General features: G+C 41.8%; 1 protein-coding gene across 1 annotated transcript; it reads left to right on the top strand.

The window, feature by feature from the left end:
- The first annotated feature begins 8,227 nt into the window (after positions 1 to 8,227).
- On the top strand, positions 8,228 to 9,340 carry LOC141632411 (uncharacterized). The gene has a single exon (XM_074444961.1). It carries the CDS (start codon positions 8,228 to 8,230, stop codon positions 9,338 to 9,340), a length of 1,113 nt encoding a protein of 370 aa, XP_074301062.1.
- Positions 9,341 to 16,611: the final 7,271 nt, after the last annotated feature.

The raw sequence follows: 16,611 nt of genomic DNA, 5'->3' as shown, positions 1-16,611 counted from the left end.
ACACAGCGGAAGACTTCTAATAGACTCGTGATAACACATGCCCGGCTATCCCTCGCGCATCCAAATCATACCTGCTCAATAACTGCTCACCATCCCCGAATGGATCACCACAGTTTTTAAAACAATTAAACAAGGTCAGTTACTGCATACACAATATAAGATAATACAACAGCAACAATACACACAGTTCTCCAACACCGCTGTCACATCACCAATCACCTGACTAGCCTGAAGGTCTAGTCCTGCCAGATTACGGCCGCAACCAGTAATCCACACTGCCAGTAGGGGACCGCAGCCGTTCCCACCTAAGCCCCGCTCATCTTTACCGAGCGTAAACCCCTGTTCCTTAATGTGAACATCCCTTCTTGTGGCGGGTTCCACAAGGGGCGACAATCAACGGCGTGAAGCCACTCTCGCAAGTGACTCCACTCAGCCGACGGCGCACCTCGCGAACCACAGACTAACAACAACAACCAACTACAACATCAACAATACCAATTCTATTACGATATAGACAAATGCCATTAACCAACAATCAACTATCTCATATTCATGTAAACAATAACTGAGTAGGAAACCCTACCTGGAAATGCAATCACCACAATCGACACAACAGTAGATCAGAAACGCTCCTCTACGAAATCACCTCCTATCAACATACAATCATACAATCACAACCTAATACCAAAAATACTCCTAAAACCCCCAAATTACCCAATTAGGGTTTAAACCAAAGTTAACGAAACAACATAAAAACTGTACTAGCTTATAGGATCTTACCCATAATGCGATGGTCTCAACGGTGTAAAGAACTCTGGAATCCAACAAACTAGCCCTTTGGATTTGATAGTAATGTGAGAGAGAAAAGCTACGTAACTTGATCTCTTGTGCAAAATCTTTAGAATAGGGTAAAAAAATAAAAAGAAACTGAAAAAAACCCTTAATATACCAATCTCGCGTTGTTATCAAAATCCAACCAAAACCCCTAAGAACCAGCGAACTCGATCGAGTAAGTGAGGTACTCGATCGAGTGGCCCCTACTCGATCGAGTTGCCCCTACTCGATCGAGTTGCCCCTACTCGATCGAGTAGCCAACAAATAGAACACTGTCCAGAACGCCAAAACACACTTACTCAAAAACAAACATACTAACTCTACTACGACACAACAACGCAACAAAAACTCAAAAACAAGACCCAACCACAACTCAAATTCAAAACCCAACCACAACTCATACCGACTCAAAACAACCACTAACTGTACCAAAACAAACATAAAACCATACAAAACCTTATGCGATCATCTCCTACCCCTTAAAAGAAACATGGTTACGTCCCCATAACCACACATACCTGATAAAAAAGAGACGGATACCGCTCCTTCATAACCTCTTTCGCCTCCCAAGTTGCTTCCTCGACATCGTGATTAGACCATAAAACCTTAAGCAACACTGTTTCCCCGGATCTAGTTTTGCAGACCTAGCGATCAAGAATCTGTTTTGGCACCTCCAGATAAGACAAGGATTCATCCAACTTGATGTTCTCCACCTCTAACACATGGGAAGGATCACTCACATACTTCTGTAACTGAGACACATGGAACACATTATGTACACGATCCAAAGCTGGTCGCAAAGCTAACCGATAAACAACCTCTCCCACATGATCCAAAATCTCATACGCTCCAATGAACTTTTGGCTTAACTTCCCTTTGTTACTAAACCGCATAACCCCACGCATAGGTGACACTTCCAAAAGAACCTTATCCCTAACCTAAAACTCGAGGTCCCGACGATGTAAGTCCGCATAGCACTTTTGTCGATCCTGGGCCGCTTTTATCTTTTGCCTAATCACCTTCACTTGTTCTATCATCTCCTGTACCATTTGTGTTCCTAAAACCACTGTCTCAGCTCTATCATCCTAGAAGATCGGACTCCTACACCTCCTCCATACAAAACCTCAAATGAAGCCATGTCAATACTCGTATGGTAGCTGTTGTTGTAAGAAAACTCGATCAAATCCAACCTATGTTCCCAACTACCACCAAACTCCATCACACAAGCCCTCAACATATCTTCCAAAGTCTTGATAGTTCTCTCTGTCTGTCCATATATTGCAAGATGAAACGCAGTACTCATCTTCAAGGTAGTTCCCATCAACTCCTGCAACTCTTGCCAAAACCGAGAAATGAACCTCGTATCCCGATCTGACACAATGTCTTTTCGCACCCCATGTAACCTCACCACATGCTTCCTATAGGCATTAGCCAGCTGCACCTTACTCCATGTATCTTTCATTGGAATAAAGTGAGCTGACTTAGTCAAACGGTCAACTATCACCCATATCATGTTATTACCTTGCTGGCTCCTCGGTAAACCCGCTATGAAATCCATAGAGATAGACTCCCATTTCCACTTAGGTACCTCAAGAGACTAAATCTTACCTTGTGGTCTTCGCTGCTCCCCTTTGACTCTCTGACATGTCAAACATCTAGCCACAAACTCAGCTCTCTCCCTTTTCATCCCAGGCCACCAGAAATTCTTCTTCAGATCTCTATAAAGCTTGTCACCCTCCGGATTCACTGAATACGGTGTGTAATGAGCCTCTGTCATGATTACCTTTTTCAACTCATCATACTTAGGTACACACCATCTCCCATCAAACCGAACACTCCCATCAGAATGAATAGAGAACCGAGACACTGTCCCTTTCTCTACTCCAGCTCTCCACTCCTGAATCTTAGAATCAAGATCCTGCTTCATTCAAATATCATCATAAAGATCCGGCTCCACTGTCAAGTCTCCCCTAGCATCCTCTTTTTGAATCACATGTATCCCCATCTTACCCACCTCATCTCTCAACCTCATCAAAGACATAGATGTGCATAGGGTGTACACACTCTTCCTGCTCAACGCATGAGCAATCACGTTTGCCTTCCCTTCATGGTATATGATATACGTGTCATAATCCCCGATAAGCTCCATCCACCTCCACTGTCTCATGTTCAGCTCCTTTTAAGTAAAGATGTAATTTAGACTCTTGTGATCAGAAAACACCTTAAAGGTCACCCCATAAAGATAGTGCCTCCAAATCTTGAGAGCAAACACAACTGCACCCAACACTTGATCATGCGTCGGATAGTTCTCCTCATAAGGTTTCAATTGCCTAGAAGCATAGGCAATGACTTTCCCGTTCTGCATCACCACACATCCCAACCCGTTCTTTGAAGCATCTGTATACACCTCAAAGTTCTCACACCCTTCAGGTAAAGCTAAGACTGGAGCTGTGGTCAAACACTCCTTTAATGATTGGAACATTGTCTCACAACTTTCATCCCATTGAAACCTGTTCTCTTTCCTCATTAATGCGATCATAGGTCTGGCGATCTTTGAAAAGTCTTTCACGAACCGTCGATAGTACCCTGCCAAACCCAAGAAACTCCTGATCTTGGCCACGTTCTTTGGTGCTTCCCACTTAGCTACTGCCTTTATCTTGCTAGGATCCACAGATACACCCTCTTTAGAAATCACATGACCCAGAAAAGCCACTTTCTCTAGCCAGAACTCACACTTAGACAACTTTGCATACAGCTGGTTGTCGCGCAGAGTTTGTAACAACAACCTCAAATGCTCCTCGTGCTCCTCCTTAGTCTTAGAATAGACTAATATATCATCTATAAACACCACTACGAACCGATCCAAGAACTGACTGAAGACCCGGTTCATCAAATCCATAAACACTGTCGGTGCATTAGACAACCCAAACGGCATGACCATATATTCATAGTGACCATACCTCGATTGAAAAGCTACCTTTGGTAGGTCTTCATCCTGAATCCTCACATGATGGTACCCTGATATCAGATCAATCTTTGAAAAGACTCTAGCCCCACTCAACTGGTCAAACAGAGATCATCTATCCTTGGCAAAGGATACTTGTTCTTCACTATAACACTGTTCAGCTCTTTGTAGTCGATACACAACCTCAAGGTCCCATCTTTCTTCTTCACAAACAAAACTGGTGCTCCCCATGGCGATACACTAGGTCTAATGTATCCTTTCTCTATTAAATCATCCAACTGTTTCTTCAGCTCCCCAACTCCTTGGGACCCATGTGGTATGGGGCCTTAGAGATTGCTCCCGTCCTTGGTTTCATCTCCACACTGAAATCTATATCTCTCTTTGGTGGTAAACCCAGAAAAACATCTGGAAACTTCCCCACCACTTGTATCTCATCTGCTGTCGGCTCCACCATACTATGATCTTTCACATGGCATAGAATCAAATGGCACCCCTTCCTTAGGTAAGACTTCAAGGTCACCGCTGCAATCACTTTGACTATGGGTTTGACAACAAAACCACGATAAGACACACTAACTCCCTTAGGACCTCTCAAAGAGACTCTCTTTTGGTGACAATCTATTCTAGCCTTGTACTTACCCAACCAATCCATACCAACTATCATCTCAAAACCATCCATAGGAAATTCTAACAAATCCACTGGAAGATCAACCTGCCCAACTATCATGGATACACCCCTATACAACCTCCCACAAGGACTCTCCTGACAGTATAAAAACTTCGTCTTTTACAGACTCAAACTCTCTCAAACCCAAAAGCTTAGTATTACTCGACGATACAAAAGAGTGTGACGCCCCCGAATCAAACAAAACAAAGGTAGAATCATCATTAACAAGAAAGGTACCAGTGATCACGTGTGCATCATCCTCAGCAGCTTTCTTGTCCATCATAAACAACTTGCCACTGGTCTTATTTCCACCTCCTTGTACTGTACTAGCTGAAGTAGATGGCTTGGCAGCTGACCCCTGATTGTTGTTAGCCGCCGGTTTCTGATAAGAATTACCGCCATTTCAGTTGGACCCACCCTTGTTGTTACCATGTCCTCCTTGATTATTCCATGACCCAGTCGGTCGGTTTCTAGCATAGCTCTGTGTTGGCCCCTGCGAAAAGCTCTTCTGCGATGGCCTCTGGAAACCTCTCCCCTCGGCACTAGTACACTCATGCCTCTCGTGGTCCATACCGCCATAGTTGCAACACGAGATACTCCAACTGCTAATACTACCACGACCATCCCCATAAGAAGATCCGCCACTGAAATCCGATCCCGATGAATAAGCCCTTGCCTGGTTGTGATTACCTCTCTAGCTTGTAGCTAGACTGACCACCACCCTCACTCTCAGCCTTTCTCTTTTCTAGACCCCTCTCTTTGTTCTCTTTGGCCATCTCGACCAACCGCTCAGCTCGTCCTGCTCTCTCATATACTTCCTTAACATCAGTAAAGACCCCAAACGGTAGCTTCTGATCTCCATGATCTGACAGGTCAACCCCTTCTCAAACCGTAGTGCTAAGTTCTCCTGACTCAGCCCCATGTCCTCAACATATCTCGATTTCTCATTAAACTTATGATAGTACTCAGCCACCATCATATCCGAGGTCATCTTGAAAGAATCTAACTCCTCCCTCAACTTACTGCGAACGTGCTCCGGAACGACCTCCCTCCTCCTCGCTCTCTTGAACTCAACCCAAGGTATAACTGACTTACCCTGCTTCAGATAAAGATCTAGGGCACTCTCCCTCACCTTGTCCCACCATTCCCCCCGCAGAATCTCTTAGGTAGTACGCATCTTGTTCCACCTTAAAATCCTCGGGACAATGAACCACTCCCAAGATATTCTCCATCTCCCTATGCCAATTGTCGAGCAAAATTGGCGCACCAGTACCCATATATACTTTTGGGTTAAAGCGGGATATCATAGTGCTTATCTTGGCAAAGTTTACCCCGACATCTTTGTCTTTCCCAAACCTCTTAAGGGCCTCATTAAGCGCTTCTTGATGCTCAAGCATCTTGGCAATCTCATCAACACTCATCTGCTGAGCCCAAGCATACATAACAGACCTCCTTGGCGGCATATTTTTGAGCTATTAAGAGGAGAGATAAACGTAAGCACATAGAGTACGGCTCAAAGCATATACGACCTGCATAGCACCTATTCCATCGAGTAACCACACCCACTCGATTGAGTAGAGGTCACTTGATCGAGTTTCCCACTTAATCGATCGAGTTCACCAACTCCAGAACCTGACCAGAACTGACACAAAAACACACTCGATCGAGTCACACACGTACTCGATCGAGTAGCCCCCACTCGATCGAGTACTCCCCTTACTTGATCGAGTCACACAAAACAGAAGCTACTGCCCAAAGTTGTCATATACCCACTCGATCGAGTCCACCCTACTCGATCGAGTTACCCCCACTCGATCGAGTTATGCTAACGTTTCTAACTACCCGCAAGCCTTTAACTTTATAAATTTTTGCATCAATAAAATATATGTATACAACACAACATCTCCTATTCACATGTTACTATTATCACCACATAATAAATCATTTCATCATACAACATACTTCACCACAATCACATTATCATAGAAATTACCTTCATCTTTTTCCACCACATCCTCCATCCAATCACATATCATCCATTCATCATATTCATATAAACGTTAGTAAACATATAGCGATCCCATGACACCCCATATTGACCGGTTCAAAGTTGTAGGGCGAGTTCGTGACTTTAGGACGTCTCCTAAGTCTTTGAATTAGCTCCTAACAACGCCTACCTAGGTTCATTTTAGTTTGACTCTCTAAGTTCATTAGATTCATTAGGTACAGGTTCCGAAATCGTTGCTCTGATACCACTTTATAATACCCCCATACACCAAGGTGCCTTACTAAGACCACCTAATGCATGAGAGTGCTACCATCTCGGTTACCCGAGGCAATAAATATCAAATAGACCATAAAAGAACGTAATTTAGGTAAATAGTTTAAGTAAATAAATCATCCTCCAAAAACTGTAAAGTAAGATACAACTGTTCCAAATCCAAAAACCAACTAAAGTAAATGAAATGTTCGATAACACAGCAGAAGACTTCTAATAAGCTCGTGATGACACAAGCCCAGCTATCCCTCGCGCATCCAAATTATACCTGCTCAATAACTGCTCCCCATCCCCGAATGGAAAAAAACCCTAATGAGAGAAAAAACCCTATTACGAATTTAATGCAATTTAATCTTGATTTTTTATTTGATTTTCGAGCCAATGACTAGGAAATCAATCCAACAGAAGCAGCGTGAGATGACATTGAGAGGACGTAGTATTCAAGTTACTGCAGAGGTATCATCGCCTGTTGAAGAGATAGAGGAAAACGATGGAAATACAAACCCTAATGAAATTCAAACAGGCCCGGATGGTGAGAATGCAGGGAAAACAAAAAATATTAATGAGATAACAGGAATTCCTGAATTGGAGGTAGAAACTGAGGATGGAGAAGAAGATGTGGAAGACATAGAGGATGAGGAAGAAATTGTAAGAGAAACGGTAGAACAGAGTACTGAAACTCCTGAGGAGAATCCAGAAACAAAGCATGATGATCTTCAGCAGATTGAACATGATGATGTAGAGGAGGAGATTGAATACTGGAGTCAGGCTGTTGTATGCTATATCTTAGGAGCTAATCCTCCTTGGGAGGTTATAGAAGGGTTTATTAGGAGGATTTGGACCAAGTTCAACATTGATAAAATCTCGATTATGCCTAATGGTGTGTTTTTGGTTCGTTTCAAATCTGTAGAAATGAAAGACAAGGTGATGAACTCAGGATATTATATGTTTGACTATAAACCAATGATTGTGAAATCCTGGACACGAGACTTAGAGATGAAAAAAGAGGAGGTAAGCTCAGTTCCTGCGTGGATTAAGATGCATAATTTACCATTGAAATTTTGGGGAAAGGGCCTGCCTAAGATAACTTCCTTGGTTGGCAAATACATCAAGAGTGATGTAGCTACTGAGGAAAAAACTCGGCTAGGTTATGCAAGGGTGATGGCAGTGTTAATGGTGGATCTAGAATTGCCAGAAAAGATAAAATTCAAAGATGAAAATGGCACTATGCTTCAAATCGAGGTAGAATATGAATGGAGGCCAGTTAAGTGTAAAAAGTGTATGGGAATGGGACATATGGAGGAAAATTGCAGGAAGAGTGATCAAAAGAAGGGTTAGAAAGCTCAGATGGTCTGGAGACCTGTGGTGAAGAAGGCTTCTTTACCTCCTCCTGCTAATCCTCCTGGGAGTATGCAAGGCCCAATTCAGAATACAGATGCCAGGACTATTACTCCTGTTAAAAAATTAGTTCAGTTGTAGAGACATGACTAGAGTGGAGGTGGATACAGCTCTGACTCTTTTGGTGCACATTCATACAAGGAGGTGGTCTCATCTCTTTCTAGAAGAAGTGGTGGTTCAAATGGTAACAGTCTCAAACCTACAAAACCTAATGAATAAGATAGGTTTCTGGAATGTGAGAGGTATGAATAGAGTAGGAAAACAAAAAGCAATAATTTTTTTCTTACATAATAAAGAGATCAGATTGTTTGGTCTGCTAGAAACTAAAATAAAGAGTATGGTTTTGAAGAAAGTTGTAAATAATTTTAATAACTGGTGCATATCAACTAATAATGGTCATCACAATGGTGGGAGGATCTGGATTTTGTGGCAACCACAAGCTGTGAAGGTTCAATTTCTAGAATATAATGCACAATTCATCCATATGAGAGTTGAATCTTTAGGGACTAGAAGTATTTTTTACATGACAATGGTCTATGCTTTCAATTCTATTCATGATAGGGCTCCTCTATGGGATCATTTAAGAAGAATTGCTAGTCATGTTAGTGGTCCTTGGGCTATTGCTGGAGACTTTAACTGTGTTTTATCAGCTGTTGAGAGGGTTGGTGGCAACACACCTTCAGGTGAGATGGGGCCTTTTAGACAATGTGTGGCAGATTGTGGAGTCATTGATATAGATGCTACAGGATCTCTTTTTACATGGAACAATAAACAAAAACCCGAGGATAGAATTTATAGTACGATTGATAGGTTCCTGATCAATAAGGATTGGTGTGATCATATGCCTGATCTGTATGCTCATTTCTTGCCTGAGGGTTTGATGGATCACACTCCTTGCATTGTTAGTAGCTCTAAGAATTCCCAGAGGAAACGTTGCTTCAAATATTTCAACATGTGGGGAGATACAAAGGAGTTCTTGCCTACTGTTAGAAGTAATTTGGACAAGGATCTTGTGGGCACTAGCATGTTCAGGCTGGCTAAAACCCTAAAAAACCTGAAACCTGCTCTGAAAAGACTGAATAAAGAGGGGTATAATGATATTGAGCACTCAACTAGAAGACTCCAGAAACAGGTCCATGATCTCCAGGAACAACTTGGAAGGAATCCTACTGATATTCAATTGCTTAATGCACAATAGGAGGCCTCTCAGGAATTAAAAAAGTTAAGCATTGCTAGGGATAGCTACTTGGCACAAAAGACAAAGCAGTTTTGGATGAGAGAGGGGGATACAAATATTGCTTATTTTCATGGCATTCTCAAAAAGAGAAGGAATGGGAATAGGGTGATCATGATAGAGGACATGAAAGGCAAGATGTGTGACAGTCCAGAGCTGGTTCAAGCAGCATTTCTGGAATACTATATGCAGCTACTTGGGACTAAATAATCCACCACTAGAATACACAGGAAGATTATTGATCAAGGACAAAGATGCAGGGAGGATCACAATGCTATCTTATTGAGACTGGTCACTGGGGAGGAAATTAGAGCAACTGTATTTAGTATCCCTGATAACAAATCACCGGGTCCTGATGGATACACAAGCAAGTTCTTTAAGGATGCTTGGAATGAGATAGGAGGGAAGGTAATTAATGTTGTTCAAGATTCAAAACTAGGGAGTTGTTGAAGCAAGTGAATGCAACAAATGTGACTCTGATCCCCAAGTGTGATAGGCCTCAAACTGTGCTTCAATTTCGTCCTATAGCCTGTTACAATGTAGTCTACAAGGTAATATCTAAGCTGATATGTGCAAGACTAGCTGAAGTGTTACCTCTTATCATTGATCATAATTAGGGAGCTTTTATACAAAATAGGAGCATACAGGAGAATATTCTTATTTGTCAAGATCTAATTAGGTGTTATGAAAAGCCTAATGCATCTCCTAGATGCCTGTTTAAAATAGATCTCCAAAAGGCATATGATACTGTGGAGTGGATTTTTGTTGAGAAGCTTCTTGATGAACTAAGATTTCCTATGGAGTTTCAGGAAATGGTGATGCAGTGCATATCTACAGCCTCCTTTTCCTTATCCCTCAATGGGGAAATGTTTGGGTACTTCCAAGAAATGAGAGGTCTCAGGCAGGGAAATCCCCTCTCTCCTTTAATTTTTACATTATGTATGGAATACCTGACAAGAACCATTAAGTATGCTGCTACTAAATATGAGTTCAGGTATCACCCTATGTGCAAGCAAGTTCAATTGGCTAACTTGATGTTTGCAGATGATGTGCTCTTATTCTGTAATGGGGATGCCAACTCTATAATGTTGCTACTCCAATCCTACTCTACCTTTTCTAAAGCAACTGGGCTAAAAATAAGTGCTGCAAAGTCTAACGCTTATTTTAGAGGGATTCCTGATCAGCTCAAACAAAACATCCTGAGTGTGTCTGGTTTTGCAGAGGGTAAGTTGCCATTTAAGTATCTAGGTATGCCAATTCAAACTACCAGATTGCAAAAACAGGATTGTGAATGTTTAGTTGAGAAGATTTGTAGCAGAATACATGGCTATGGAGCAAAGAAATTTTCATATGCTGGGAGACTTGTCTTGGTGAAAGCTGTTTGACTACCTTACATTCTTATTGGGCATCATTGTTTGTTTTGCCAAAGGGAATTCTTGCAAAGGTTGAGGCTACTTGCAGAAATTTCCTATGGGATAACTGTGCTGACTACCATAGGATTCCACTAGTGGCATGAGACACTGTGTGTAGGCCTAAAGTAGAGGGTGGCCTAGGGATTAAAAACTTAGAAATGATGAACAAGGCTCTGATAGGTAAGCTGGTCAATTGGATTGCTGAGGATAAGGACACTATATGGGTTAAATGTGGGAAATAATCTGTATACTTCCCTTAATTTAGAAGGATTATAACGATTTAACAAAGATGATCAAAGGTCATAAAATAAAATACATAAACAAAAGTAAAAGATTCAGAAATAACCTTTGGTCCTAGCAAATATGGCCTAAGAACAATATCAAAATTGATATTCGCCTATTAGTTGCACCCAAAACGATCTGAGATATGCCCTTCGATTATGCTAGAATCGATCTAAAATTTTCTGTAAAATTTAGTTGTTTTGTGTTCTTGTGATGAGAGAGAGAAGGCAAGGTCAAGAAAAAGCATTAGGGTAGAAATAATTCTCTACCTTTCCTTTTATACAGACCGAAACTTGGAGTCAATTAGGAAAGAAATAACTCTCCTAATTTTCGGCCAAGTGAACCGTGACAAGGCGTATTTTCTCCTTATTTTTGGTCTTTCCAAAAATATATAATATGTGTTGAATTGTCATCTAGTGAGGATCGAACCCATGACCTCTTGGTATGTGTACCCTCACTATTACCACTATGACACATTCAGCTTGTTGATATGAAATACAACTGATTATATTTAATTACTAATTAACAGATTAATTCGTCCAAGCTAACATTCTTACATTTTGGCGTCTACGTGCTTCTCTTCTCCCTTTGCATTCTAGACCACGTTCTTACATTTTGGCGTCTACGTGCTTGAACATTCGACCACGTAAGCTCGGATCTTTCTGAGTACCAGCCTCGTTTTGCATGACCTACCAATTTGACCAACTCCACAATCAATCAACTTAATTAATCTTAGTCTTTTTCCTCTTACGAGGGTACTTTCGTTTACATTCGAGTCGAGCATCACTAAACGTATACTTAGTTCATCTCGTTTCGTCAAACATGTAAGTCTGAGGGTGTAAATCTCTCTCTTTTATTTATTGTTCTTTATTGTTGTAATCATATTGTAAGATTTATGTCGAGAATACAATTAAAACCGATTTCTAAAAACCCTTTGTTTAAACCCTTTTTACGGATTAACAGGAAGACAAACGTAGAGAAGGGATGCAACAACTGCTGCACCTCTTGGAACGGACGCAGCACTTGCTGCGCCTCTTCCTGAGGTTGCCGCCGTTCCTGCTTCTCTTCTTCTTCCTTCGTCCTCTGTTGGTTTTGTCTTTTTGTTTTCTTTCGCCTTTGCTTGTTCTTATTCTATTCACATGATAATTTAATATATTGTTGATCATCATTAACATATAATTTATCATTAATTCCCGACTTAAATCCCAAATAACCAATATTTGCGGGTTTTCGTCATTAAAGTCAAACCGGGTTGTAGAAATTCGATTCATTCATGTTGGGTTTCTGGAATTCGATCTTTGATATATTTCCACCTGTTTATTATCATGTTCATCATTAGTTCATCATTAATCCATCATATTTAACCAAATTAATTAGTTAGTTTCTTAATTTGTTAATTATTAACCCTCATTAACCTTGTAATAATTCGTTCTATTTTGTTTGTTCCATGTTTATTGCTTTCATGACCGTCAATCATATGTAAATAATCTACTAATCACTTCCATCCGAGTAAATAATATTAATCAATCATTAAATTAATCAACGAATGTTAACGATTTGCAATTCCGGCTTCACAGCCAGAACTGAGCCAAGGAGCAGACGCAGCAACTGCTGCGCCTCTTCTAGAGTGCGCAGCTCTGCTGCGCCTGTTCCTGGCTGATTTATGTCTCTGAACTCCCGTCTTGCTTTGACCTATTTTTATCTTACGTATTAATTAACTACTATTCGTATTATCACCCTAATTACTGTTCGTTTATTTGTTTGTTTATTTCTTTTCTCAAATTATCCGTTTTTGAAGTATTCTCGACATAAATCATTTAATCCAATGTAATTATTGTAATTTTCTTTATTGTATTTCCTTGTGTGCCTTCACATGTAATTGAACTTAAATCTCTACTTCGACTTAATTGTATGCTAAATTACATGTTCACCGACTTAGTCTAATTCTCACATGCTAGGATTAAAATGTTGGATGTTGCATTGCATGCATATAATCGACAATATATCGAGTATAGAAAATTTCCCTAATCATTAGTAGAGGCCGCTATCGAGGCGGGCGGGATTAGGTGTTCGATCAAAAGAGCTTCCTAATACATACCCTCACCCCTTACTCCAAATCTCTATGAACATCCGTGTTCATTGGCATCCACGAGAGTCATTCTAGACATAGAATGCTAAGGGTAACGAGTTCTTGGTGTTCATGTCACTACTTTGTGTCTTGACATGACACGAGGTATTCGAACGGTTTCCAATTTTCAATAATAAATTGGTGGCGACTCCACAAATGCAAACGCTTGTTTCTCAAGCGCCCCCGTGGGCCCGTGTCCACAGTTTGGCGACTCCGCTGGGGATAATACACTTACGTGTAGCCAAAAGGGTGAAACTTGAACAAGGTTAGGGAATAGTTTGTACAAGACAATTTTCGGTTTTTTTCATAACTCGGTCTTCCTAGATCGTTTATTCGGCCTTCCTAGACCCAACCTAACCCATTCGACCAATAGTCCCGTCTAAACGGTCCTAATTCTTATTTTGGCCTAAGGATGGATAGCGATTGACGTCATCCTTACCATGGTGCTTACTCTTGTTTGTATCAAGGACTTTCACTACTTGAGAAAATGGACTAGGAATCGGCCTTACTCTTGTTTGGTACGAGCCTCTCCACAGACTTCGGGTTTGATTGTTCGGTATGGCAACCCACCTTTTAAACCAAAACCCTTTTAAATGCACTCAGCATCCCGTTATAATGCTTGTATAAATGTTTGTACCTTACGTGATCACCATTTCTAAAAGAAACCATGACGATTTTTGTAAAATCAAAATCCCTTTAAAATGTAAATTTCGAAAAAGCCAATGATTAGCGCAAAACCGAGTCAAAACTCTGTCCATTTGTCGAGTCAAAATTCCCGGTCCAAGCCCATTTCCAAATCTCACTTCGAGTGAAGTCCACCATGTAGAGCCTAGTCCTCATAGCAATTGAGCGAGCATGATAGACAGGAACATTAACTGGGGGCTCGATCAATCGAAGACGATCCATAAGCCAAACCTACCAAAAAGCAGGTGTCCAAAAAAAAAAAAAAACGAAAACGAAAACAAGAAAACAAGAGAGAAGAATTTCTTTATTATTCTTTACCTGCAAGATAATGGGACTTCCCAAATAAGGTAGGTCGCGATTGGCTTTCCTGTTATCCAAACCCAATAGGATCTCTCCTAAACATAAACAAGCTGGGCTCCTGCACAGTTCCATTTGCTCAACTAGGCCCAGGAAACGGGGGTCACCTCTCAAATCCTCATCAACGTGCCCTTGAAGGACATATACATGTAACAAGCAAAATCCAAATGCCCTTCGCTTAGCAACATAAGAGATGGTGGGGTCGGCCTTGTTAATAAATCGGTCAATAAAGTCCAACATTCGCACTCCTTTCGAGGTCACTAGACGGTCCACCTCAATTTTGGTCAACCCAAGCAAGTCTCTAAATTTGTTCTTATACCCTTGTGAAGTAGAAGGAATAGGGGGCAAGTGTTCTGGGTCCCACCCACCAATCGCAGCAATTTCTTCAGGAAATGGGCAAATGTCACCTCCAGGGAAAGCAAAAACGTGATAATTCGGCTCCCAATAATCAAGACAAGCATCTAGGAATGGTTTGACCACCTTGATAAGCTTCAAACTCAACAACGATCCTATATTATAGGCACCCATGTCATACTTCTCCACGCTAGAGAACTCATTGGTCCACTCTTTTAGACGAATTTCAAGAGTATTCATGATGAAGGATTATTTTGAGAGTTTTATATAATAAGACGAAGGAAGAGATGGAAGAATTGTGTGAATAAAACCTCTATCGACGTCTCTATTTATACTAAAATATGTTTCCTAAAATCCGCCAGGACGGATACGGGGGAAGCGCGGCGCTTCGCGCGCCTCTTCAAAGTGACGCAGCTCCTGCTGCGCTTCTTCCTCAGCAACGTTTCTGTGATTTTCCGCGTTGGATCTTTCCTAAATTCCTTAACGAATAATTGCCTATTTATACGGATTATTATTTTGGTAAATACGTCAAAGTTACCATATTTCGTGTTTCCAAATTTCGCAGACGCGCGTCTCGAGACGATATCGACATTTTCGTCATTTTAGCACACTTGGCATCATTTCACTCTCCATTTCCAACTTATATGTTTTTATTTTTTCTTTTTTTAGGGGGTAACCCTCCCTACCGTCCGGTCATTTCCGACCAAATTTTTGCTTTTTTTGCATTTTCAAGTCATTGTTTTGCGCTAATTTAGGCCATATGTATGCATACATGTTCTATGTGATTTCTATGTAAATTTCGGCAGCATGACGGCGTAAACCGTCATCTACCAAACCTGTTCAAAGCTAACCTGCAGGAACAAACAACGCAACCCAGCAGTGAAGGCGTTCAGGCCGTCGTATATACAACCAAAAGAGGGATATGTACAACAAAGTGGGGGCTCGAGCCCCAAGCAAAGTCCAAAATGTCCAAAATATAGGTCCTAAAATGTACAAATGTGCAAGATACAGCCAAAACCAGACAAACAACAACAACAAAAACTACTGTCGGTCGCCGCCTAACTCCGCAACTCTCGCCTCGAGAGCAGCAATCTCGGCATCACGAACCTCGAGCTCCCTTAGCAAACGAGCTGTCTCCTCCCGAGACTGGGCCAACTCTCGCTCCAGCTCGCTCTCCCTCTACAAACAACAAATTGGCTCATGTCAACCATTTCGAGCAATCATAAGAAAATTGGAAACTTCAAAAAATGAAGTAAACGAAAGGTTCATACCTGACGACCTCGACCGCCGACAAGTGCCTCGACGGCAGTAGCTCGCAGCCGGTTGGCTACCCTCCATAACGCCATAAACCGAGACGGCGCAACCTGCATTTTCAAATAAGAAGTTCTCAATAATTGGATAAGTTCAATCAAATGTGTTCTTACACAAAAATCATACAAATTAGAGGCTCACCCTCCGAATCAGATGCTGCCACTTGTCCAAGCCAGCATCCGTCACAGCCACGTCAAAGTCACGCAGCTCGGAGATTGTCGTCCTCCCGGTCGCGTCAGTGTACTCGAGAGTATCGGGGTACTCTGGGGGCTCGATGCCCGCTGCCTCAACCTCCTGCAAAGACAAAGGATTGCCAATAAATCGATGATCATTCATCATGCTTTCGAAATGGTCATAAGGAGAGTAAATGCTCACCACAACCGGCCAGTACGCCAACCTCCCGTAGAGGAACGCCGAGCAGTCCTCACCAGGAAGCAGAAGGGCGTCGCCACCAACGCCAGCCAAGTCAGTCTCCCTCTCAGCCTCAGTAGGCTCCCTGAACATCGTCCTAGGAGGATCAATAGGAACCGTCAAGACATCCCGAGAGCACTGACGAGCCAAGCGCTCTCTCAAGTACCACACAGGTCTCATCGACTACCTCAGCATCAACCGGCTCGAGCTCCTAGGCCAAAGGAGTTCAGCCACGAAAGGAAGAGCGCCAGCGTACTCCGCCCAAGGCCTGGGCTCCCACTGGGAAAAAATAAGCA

This window comes from Silene latifolia, chromosome Y (genome assembly GCF_048544455.1).
Source record: "Silene latifolia isolate original U9 population chromosome Y, ASM4854445v1, whole genome shotgun sequence".
Lineage (NCBI taxonomy): Eukaryota > Viridiplantae > Streptophyta > Magnoliopsida > Caryophyllales > Caryophyllaceae > Silene > Silene latifolia.
The sequence above is the reverse complement of the archived record's forward strand: the minus strand, read 5'-3'. Positions and strand labels throughout refer to the sequence as shown.